The 9,642-nt window shown below is 52.1% G+C and overlaps 1 protein-coding gene across 1 annotated transcript; it reads left to right on the top strand.

Moving 5' to 3' along the window:
- Nucleotides 1–1,119: 1,119 nt before the first annotated feature.
- Slc39a4 (solute carrier family 39 member 4) lies at nt 1,120–5,456 on the top strand. The gene is made up of 12 exons (XM_057792148.1): nt 1,120–1,572; nt 1,963–2,247; nt 2,675–2,870; nt 2,960–3,105; nt 3,194–3,365; nt 3,629–3,801; nt 3,906–4,061; nt 4,131–4,250; nt 4,332–4,386; nt 4,501–4,653; nt 4,924–5,111; nt 5,209–5,456. Exons 1-12 carry the CDS (start codon nt 1,381–1,383, stop codon nt 5,335–5,337), a joined length of 1,965 nt encoding a protein of 654 aa, XP_057648131.1. The 5' UTR covers nt 1,120–1,380; the 3' UTR covers nt 5,338–5,456.
- The last annotated feature ends 4,186 nt before the right edge of the window (nt 5,457–9,642 follow it).

Below are 9,642 nucleotides of genomic sequence, written 5' to 3'. Positions count from 1 at the left end.
AGACCAGCCCAGGCTCAGCCCCCAGCAGTGGAAACGGAAAAGCTGGTTTGGTTATATGACATCTTCAGAGCTAATGTTCTTTTCATTGTCTTCACCCTGGCTCTCCCAGATCCCAAGCATAGCTCCTCTGCAGGATGAGAACTGGAAGCCACAGTGTAGGGATCCTAGCCATAAGAATCATTGGCGTGAGTGAGTGTGTGTGTGTGTTAGGAGCAATTGACCCCTGAGCTCAGGATACCCAGCTAGATCCTCTCCCCCACCCTGCCCTATCCTCCAGAATACTAGGGGACAGAGTCCTCTAGGCATTAGGCTACCAGCTCCACACCCCAACCACACCCCAGAGAGCTAGGGTCTGGAGTGGTATGAACCTAGGTGGAAGAGGGCTACCCACAGTCCCCTTCCAGAAGGCTAGAAGGCCTTGTGACCAGGGGATTGTCAGCTCCCCGTAGACCTAACCCCTCCTCCAGCCTGCTACCTGGGGATAGAGATAAGGCTCTGGGGTCAAAGGCTAGAGGGATCGATCAGGGAGGGTCAGAGCTGGGAAGCTCAATCCTACCCCAAATCCTGTGCTTAAGCCTAGAACTCACGACAGGGCCTCAACCTCCTCCTGACCCCAAAGACTGGCCAGGTGTTGGCTAGGACCAAGGTCACATCTTCTCTTCCTGTTTGTCTGGGTTGGGGCTTTAGCCATTTCCTGGGGATTTTCCCCCTAAGGGCTGGAGGTGGGAAAGGTGGGGAATGTGACTCAGCAAGCCCTTTCGCCTTTCAGATATCTCCCATTGCAACCCGTGCTGGGCCCAGAGGCCATAGCCCAGAATCCGAGAACACCACCCCCACCCCACTCAGGCCGCAAGATTTGGGATTTGTCTAAGCTACTTGAGCTGAGAGGCAGCTGAGGAAGGGTGGAGGTAAGCCTAAGGGCTCTCCTGAAAACATTAAATAGAACACCCATGTTTGACTTGGTAACATGTCTGCAGCTCTGCCCCTGATCTCCTAGCTTGACCTCCATAGGCAAGGCAAGGAGGGAGTGACCTAGGCTCTTCAGGGAGCAGAGAAGGTTCTGCGTGGCAGTTCTGGGTGTGACAGGCAGGAGAGGGGATGCCCAGGCACCCACCCAAGGAAAGGGACCCACTCTGCTCCAGCCCCAGGAGGCAGCAGCTCCTTGCCCCCTTGGCTTTCGGGGAGGATCTGCCACTGGAATGGTTAACCCGACAGCCAATCACAGGGCCGTGCAGGAAATACCTGGGAGAGGTCCTGGTGCTAGGGCAAGTTGAGCCCAGCCCCAGTCTGGTCTCAGGCAGCCCCAGCCGTCTACAACCAGCTCAGACGCCAGCGGTCTTCACACAGCACCACAGCAAGGAGCACTTGGGGGCCTGAGGCATGGGGTTCCCAGCCCGGCTCACACAGGGGCTCCTGTTGGCCATGCTGCTGGTCACGGCACCAGCGGTCCAGCCCAATAGCCTGCTAAGCCTGCTCATCTCCGGTCAGGGCACTCTGGATCGGCAGCAACTGGACCGCCTGTTAAATACGCTGGCGGTCCGTGTGCACTGCACCAACGGGCCGTGTGGAAAGGTAACAGCCCCACCCGACGGGTCCCCCAGCACCGGCCCCTTCCTGCCCGCTCCACCCTGTGGCAGGCAGCAAAGGGACCTGGGCAAACTCCAGGAGGCGGGTCTGGAGGCTGGTGTCTGAACCTACGTGCAGGCTGGAGCCGAGCCTCCTCTCCTCAACTGGGGGCTTATACAGGCCTGGCCTCCCTCTTGGGACACGCAATTTCCCGCGGTGACCTCAGGACCATCCACCCTCACCTCTTCAGAGGGGGCGTAACTGCTGGGGACCCATCTGTGTAGGCTAACCATACAAGGGGCTGAACAGGACATAAGCTAGCTGATAGAATCTATTCCCCGCCTGTGCCTGGTGGACCCCATTCAACACAGATCCTGTTTATCTGTTTGTCCATAGTGCCTATCTGCCGAGGAGGTCTTGACCCTAGGCAAACCTGACAAGCCAGGGCTTGCCCCAGAACCGGTCCTGGAGTCCAGATACATTAGCCACCTTAGTGCTGCCGCTGCCCTCTACCTTAAGAACCCAGAGCAAACATGTAAGGACATCCAAGATGGCCTCTTGGGCTCCCACGTGGACCATTACCTGACCCTACTGGAGAGTCCAGAGGACATGACCTTGGGTCTGAGCCAGCTACTGCAGAAGATTGAGGCCCCTGTTGCCAACCAACCCACCAGGGAGGAGGTGAGGGCTCAGGGGTTTGCTGTGGGTAATGAGAAGGACCCACGTGTCATGGAAGGGAGGCTGTTCCTGCAGGGGAAATGGCCCATGTGAAGCCCTTGGCGTCTGACTTACTACTTGGGAAGCTGAAGTGTATTGGGCATGAGAACTGGGTGTTCGCTGTTGAGTGGAATAGGGACGTCAGGAGTCTGGGGAACCCTCTGGGGAAGTAGTGGTCAGGAAAGCTCTGGAAAGAGGAGGTCAAAGGCCAGAGTGAAGGCTGAAACTAGCTGGGACAGAGCTAGGCGGTGGCATAGGAGGGGCTGTGGCCGGTTGATGTCCGAGAAGTAATCCGAAGAGTCTGGGATTGATGGGAGACTCGTCCAGGGGCCTGTGGTAGGATGGATCCAGAAGCTGGGGCCATTAGAGCTGAGACCACTCTCTTCTCCAGCCCTGTGTAGATGTTCCCCAACTGCTGGAGGAGGCTGAGGAAGCAGGAGCTTCCAGAAGCCCCGGCCTGGTCCTGACTACTTTGCTGGACCATGTCATTAATGGGTCCTGCTTCCAAGGCCTGCCTAGCCCTCAGTATTTTGTGGACTTTGTGTTCCGGCAGCACAATAGCGAGGCGCCCAATATCACGCTGGCTGGTGAGGCCTAGGCTGAGATTCTCAGCCTCTACCTGGGGGAGGGGACAAGGCTGGCGCCCACAGACTATGCAGACTGTTCTTCCTGCCAGAACTGGAGGCTTTGATGCATCAGCTTGGGGTGGGTGGAGAGGACCACAGTGACCATGATGACCACAATCATCTGGACAGGGAAGCGAACCACCAAGACTCTGAGCCCCTCGCTATCCACAACAGCAGCTCCAGCGTATGGGACACGGTGAGCCACTCTTTCTGTTCTGGAGAAAGATGGGTTTCCAAGGGTCTGCCGAGACACCTGACCCCCATCCTTCTCCCCCTGCCCCCAGATGTGCCTGAGTGCCAAAGATGTGATGGCTGTGTATGGGCTGTCTGAAGAGACTGGGGTGAGCCCTCAGGCCTGGGCCCAGCTCAGCCCTGCCTTGGTCCAGCAGCAGCTAAGTAGGGCCTGCAGCTCCCACTCCACCGTCCAAATTCAGGATCAGCTCAGCCAAACAGAGAGTGAGTGCCTGCCCCCAAGGTGTGCCTGGCTGGCCCAGTCCCTGGGTGCTGGCCTCATGTCATTGGTCTCCATGGGGGCTCTGAGGAAGGAGAAGCCAGTGCGGGCGGGAAGGATACTGGATTTGGGGGCAAGAGGGCCAGTGTAAACGGACACCTGCCCCCACCTGACAGCCCACAGACCTGTTGAGCACCTGCTCACTCCTGGGCTGGCCTTGGGTGACCCTTGAGGAAGCTGGGGGCTTTCAGTGTAGTTTCGCCCACAGGGTATCTGTATGGCTCTCTGGCTACCCTGATCATCTGCCTCTGCGCTGTGTTTGGCCTTCTGCTCCTGACTTGTACCAAATGCAGCACGGCCACGCACTACATCATGCAGACCTTCCTAAGCTTGGCTGTGGGCGCACTCACCGGCGACGCCCTTCTGCACCTGACACCCAAGGTCAGCCCTCACTCAATGGGATCCTCACCCCCTTTCCTGCCTTTTCCTAGCCCCAGACCCTCGTGGCCCGGTAGTCTGCAGTCAGTAGTCCCCTTCCTCCCCAGGTGCTGGGACTGCACACACACAGTGGGGAAGACCACTCCCATGAGGAGGTGGGCGTTGGTGCGCAGGCCACTTGGCGCCTGCTGGCGGTCCTTGGAGGCCTCTACGTCTTCTTCCTGTTTGAGAGCTTCTTCAACCTCCTGTTGCCCAGGGACCAGGTCAGGCTGTGGAGAAGCAGGAGGTGGGATGGGTAAGGGCTTGACAGGCTCTGAACAGTTTTTCCACAGGATCCTGAGAAGGATGGGCCTTTCAGCCACGGTGGACACAGCCATGGAGTGTCGATGCAGCTGGCACCCAGCGACCTCCGGCAGTCCAAACAGCCCCACGAGAGCTCCCGCTCAGATCTGGTAAAGTGGCGATCGCGTCCTGCCCTACATGGAACCCTTTAGTTATCTACTTGAGCCCGGGTTCATTCTTGCTCACCCCAGGTAACAGAGGAGAGCCCAGAACTACTGAACCCGGAGTCCCAGAAACTGAAATCAGGTGAGCCCCAAGGGAGATCCTGGAGGGCTGTGGATCTGGGGTTTGCCCGTAGGCAGAACTGCAGGACCTGGCCTACAGGACCCACACCTGACACCTGACGTGCCTTGCCCACAGAACTGAGGATGCTTCCCTATCTGATCACGCTGGGTGACGCGGTGCACAACTTCGCTGATGGGCTTGCTGTGGGAGCAGCCTTTGCATCCTCGTGGAAGACTGGGCTGGCCACCTCTTTGGCGGTGTTCTGCCATGAGCTGCCCCACGAACTGGGTGAGCGGTGGGGTGTGGCTTGAATGGGCGGGGCTTAGTGGGTGTGATCTATTCTAGAGATGACCATCCATCGGAGAAGGAACAAGGCTTCTGGAAGGGAGCTCCGGTCATAGGTGGGCGTGGCTAGAGGTAGGATGGGTTACTGGGAGGTGGAAGGGGGACTGGACTGGCCTTTGAATGGGTGTGTCTGTCGGCGATGTGGGAGTAACTGGTAGGCGGTACATGACTTGTGAGCGGGCAGAGCTCTTACTATGATTTGTTCTGTCCTAGGGGACTTTGCTGCTCTGCTGCACGCTGGACTGACAGTGAAGCATGCGCTTTTGCTGAACCTGGCCTCGGCGCTCACAGCATTCATTGGCCTCTATGTGGCTCTAGCAGTCGGAGTAGGGGAGGAGGGCGAGGCTTGGATTCTGGCGGTAGCCACGGGCCTCTTCCTTTATGTGGCGCTTTGTGACATGGTTAGGATGCTGGAGAGCCTATGCCGGGGTGGGAAACTAAGGGGGGGGGGGGCGTTCACCCAGCTGGCTACTGAACTGGGGTTCAATTTCTCCTCAGCTCCCAGCCATGATGAATGTGCAGGACCGGCGGCCCTGGCTTCTTTTCCTGCTGCACAATGTGGGCCTGCTGGGCGGCTGGACCGTCCTGCTGCTGCTGTCATTGTACGAAGACAACATCACTTTCTGACAGCTCTATCGTTTCCCAGTCCTCGTCCCCGTCTCTCGCTTCACCTTTTTGAGCCATCTAATTTTTGGATCCACTGGGTAACCAGAGGATCGAGGCCTCATTTCTCTGCTCTGACTTCAATAAAGACTTCTTGTTCATTAAAAACAAATACTCTTGCTTTGTAGAGCCTCCTGGTGAAAGTTTTAGGGCGGGGCACCGCCCCCTTCCTCGGCCTTCCTAGTGTTTTGTTTTGTTTTTTGAGACAGGTTTCTCAGAGTATTTTTATTACTATGGACAGCCAGCCAGCTTATCTTTCCTTTTTTCCCCCGTTTTGTTTTTTGTTTTGTTTTGGTTTCTTTGAGACAGAGTTTTTCTGTGTAGCTTTGGAGCCTGGAACTCACTCTGTAGACCAGGCGGGCCTCAAACTCACGGAAAGCCATCTGATTCTGCCTCCCAAGTGCTGGGATTAAAGTCATGCACAACCACTACCCAGATTTTTCTTTTCTATAATTAAGCCTGGGGAATGGTCAGTGTTCTCCAGGATCTGGTGAGTCCCTGTCTCCAGTCAAAACTAACATCACGCCGGGCGGTGGTGGCGCACGCCTTTAATCCTAGCACTCGGGAGGCAGAGGCAGGCGAATCGCTGTGAGTTCGAGACCAGCCTGGTCTACAAGAGCTAGTTCCAGGACAGGCTCCAAAACCACAGAGAAACCCTGTCTCGAAAAACCAAAAAAAAAAAAAAAAAAAACTAACATCACCATCACATATATGAGGGTTCATTTCTGTTGTGAATACAAGCCTAGCAGTGTTCTTTTTGGTTTTGGCATAGAACAATTTTGTTAAGAAAATGATGACACACAAGTCTAAATTTTCAAGGGAGCAGAGAGCTTTGTTCTTGAAGCTTTGGATTCCATTCACATGCTCCTCATTCTTTCTTCAGACCTCGTTCCAGCCGAGTAAGACGTGCTTAACTTCCCTGGCAAGGCTGGTTCCTCGGCTCTAGGCCAGACAGAGAGCTCTGAACCAAGGATGCTACTGCCAGACTAGTGGTGTTCTAACCGAAGGACCACCTTTGGATATGGGGCTACCCTTGGAACAACTGACTACCTCAGATCCCATTGCATTAGTCTTCAGAGGCTGACATAAAATTCTACCTTAGACTAGGTGCCTAAAACAACTGAAATTTATTCACTCATTTCTGGACATCAGAAGACCAAAAGCAAGTTATCATCGGGCATAAGAAATGGGTCTGGGTTCTCAAGAAAGTCACCACACAATCCGCAGCATTCCAACAAGACCAAAAGGTTTACCTCTGCACAAGGCTGTGTGGCTGTCCCCCAACAAGCAAGCATGCATGCCCAGTGGCGGGATTGAAGGGTTTTCACAGCTAATAAAGGGTCCAGGGCCTCACTGAATGGCTAGCACTCAAGCTCATATTCCTGTGTGATTGGCTAATACAGATCAGTGCAGGTTCTAGGGAGATAACTAAATTTGAACACACATTTTTTGATTTCAAAAAGTGTTGATCCTTAGGCCATTCAGGAGACAGGTGGATTTCTTTTCTTTTCTTTTCTTTTTTTTTTTTTTTTGAGACAGGGTTTCTCTGTGGTTTTGGAGCCTGTCCTGGAACTCACAGAGATCCGCCTGTCTCTGCCTCCCGAGTACTGGGAAGACAGGTGGATTTCTGTGAGTTCAGGTCAACATGGTTTAAAATTCAAGTTCCAAGACAATTGGGGGCTACATAGTGTGACCCTGTGTCCAAAAAGTCATTTGAAAAATTAAAATTTGGCCGGGCAGTGATGGTGCATGCCTTTAATCCCAGTACTCAGGAGGTAGAGGCAGGTGTATCTCTGTGAGTTTGAGGCCAGTCTGGTCTACAAGAGTTAGTTCCAGGACAGGCTCCCAAAAGCTACAGAGAAACCCTGTCTCGAAAAAAAAAAAAAAAAAAAAAAAACTTGGAGGCAGAGGTAGGTGGATATCTCTGAGTTTGAGGCCAGCCTGGTCTACAAGAGCTAGTTCCGAGGCAGGCTCCAAAGCCACAGAGAAACCCTGTCTCGAAAAACCAAAAAAAAAAAAAAATTAAAATTTGATGTCTGGAGGCAGAAGCAGGCGGATCTCTGTGAGTTTGAGGCCACCCTGGTCTACAGAGAGAGTTCTAGGACAGGCTCCAAAGCTACAGAGAAACCCTGTCTCGAAAAAACGATTAGAATTTGGGGGCTGGAGAGGTGGCTCAGAGGTTAAAAGCATTGGCTGCTCTTCCAGAGGTCCTGAGTTCAATTCCCAACAACCACATGGTGACTCACAACCATCCAAAATGAGATCTGGTGCCCTCTTCTGGCCTGCAGGTATACATACCAGCAGAACACTGTATACATATTAAATAAATAAATTTTTTTTTAAATTTTTTTTTATTAAATTTATTTATTTATTATGTATACAATATTCTGTCTGTGTGTATGTCTGCAGGCCAGAAGAGGGCACCAGACCCCATTACAGATGGTTGTGAGCCACCATGTGGTTGCTGGGAATTGAACTCAGAACCTTTGGAAGAGCAGGCAATGCTCTTAACCACTGAGCCATCTCTCCAGCCCCCAATAAATTTTTTAAAAAAATTAAAATTTGGGGCTGGAGAGGTGGCTCAGAGATTTATATATTTATTATATGAATTTACATATTTATATAATATAAATGTTAGTTATTTATTTTAGGGATTGATTCTTGATTGGTTTGTAACTCCATAAACAGACCAGGGCTTTGAACTCAGCGATCTGCTTGCCTCTGCCTCCTAGTGCTGGAGGTAAAGCTGTGCACACTACAAAGAGTTTTGGGTTGTTTGTTTGCTTGTTTTTGAGAAAAAGTGTCGTGTGGCTTCTTGGGGAGCTATGAGTAAATGTCTCCTTACCCCAACGAGGTTACCACAGCAGAGTAAAGAAATGACTTCACAAAAGTCCAACTTGGTTAATGGGTTTATTGGGGCTACTCACAGAAGTATAAATCCAGAGTTCTATTTATAGAAGGGAAGATAATTCGAAAGCAGCTGGTCACAGAAAAGCTGACGTAGCACCAGGCACAGTCTAATTCCAACTCTAGGGAGTCAGATGCCGGCAGATCCCTGAGTTTCAGGCCAGCCTTGTAGCCAGGACAGCCAAGGCTAAACAGAAACGCTGTCTTGAAAAACCAACTAATGAATCAAATAAGACAAAAGTTCACCTGCCTAGGTGACCACGCTCACTTTAGCGCTCAGGGTATTGGAAGGTCCACTCTGGGTTTCTCAGGAACCCTTGCACCTTACAAATGCTGTTGACTTCCAGAATCCTAGCAACCTCTCTCCAGAAAGAATGTTTCAATTTGGAGGAATGTTTCAACTGCCTCTAACACAGGATCTCACTGGGTAACCGGATTGGCCTCAAATGTGCACAGTTCTCCTTGAGAGTGCTAGGATTACAAGTGTGAGGTACCATGTGAGAGGTCTTAAAGACTTTTTGTTTTGTTTTGTTTTTTGTTTTTTGAGACAGGGTTTCTCTGTGACTTTGGAGTCTGTCCTGGAACTAGCTCTTATAGACCAGGCTGGTATTGAACTCACAGAGATCCGCCTGCCTCTGCCTCCCGAGTGCTGGGATTAAAGGTGTGCGCCACCATCGCCCGGCAAAGACTATTTTTTTTTTGTTTTTTGAGTCAGGGTTTCTCTGTGGTTTTGGAGCCTGTCCTGGAACTAGCTCTTGTAGACCAGGCTGGTCTCGAACTCACAGAGATCCGCCTGCCTCTGCCTCCCAAGTGCTGGGATTAAAGGCGTGCGCCACCACCGCCCGACAGACTTTTTGTTTTTAAGATTTTATTTTATTTTGTTTTTTCCAGACAGGATTTCTCTGTGTAGCCCCGGCTGTCCTGGAACTCACTTATTCAGTAAACCAGGATATCCTTGAACTCGGGGATCCACCTGCTTCTGCCTCTCAAGTTTTGGGATTAAAGGCATGCACCACCATCACCAACTAAGATTTTATTTTTTAAAGTATGTGTATATGTGCCAGCATGATTGTACGACTTTAATTCCAGCATTCGGCAGGAAGAAGCAGGGAGATAGATCTCTGTGAATTTGAGGCCAGCCGGGTCTTCACGGAGTTCCAGGACAGTCACGGCTATATAGCAAGACCCTGACTCAAAAAAAAAAAAAAAAGAAAGGAAATCAGGCGGTAGTGGTGCACGCCTTTAATCCCAGCATTTGGGAGGCAGAGGCAGGCGTATCTCTGTGAGTTCGAGACTAGCCTGGTCCACAGAGGGAGTTCCAGGACTGGATCCATAGCTACTGAGAAACCCTGTCTCGAAAAA

This window comes from Chionomys nivalis, chromosome 17 (assembly GCF_950005125.1).
Source record: "Chionomys nivalis chromosome 17, mChiNiv1.1, whole genome shotgun sequence".
Taxonomy (NCBI): domain Eukaryota; kingdom Metazoa; phylum Chordata; class Mammalia; order Rodentia; family Cricetidae; genus Chionomys; species Chionomys nivalis.
This window is presented reverse-complemented; position numbering and strand designations above follow the sequence as displayed.

Excerpts from the sequence above, each read along its gene's own strand:
- Slc39a4 (XM_057792148.1), top strand. The coding sequence starts at position 1,381 with ATGGGGTTCCCAGCCCGGCTCACACAGGGGCTCCTGTTGGCCATGCTG. Across the intron at positions 1,573-1,962 it reads CCAACGGGCCGTGTGGAAAG|TGCCTATCTGCCGAGGAGGT; the intron begins GTAACAGCCCCA and ends GTTTGTCCATAG. Across the intron at positions 5,112-5,208 it reads ATGTGGCGCTTTGTGACATG|CTCCCAGCCATGATGAATGT; the intron begins GTTAGGATGCTG and ends ATTTCTCCTCAG.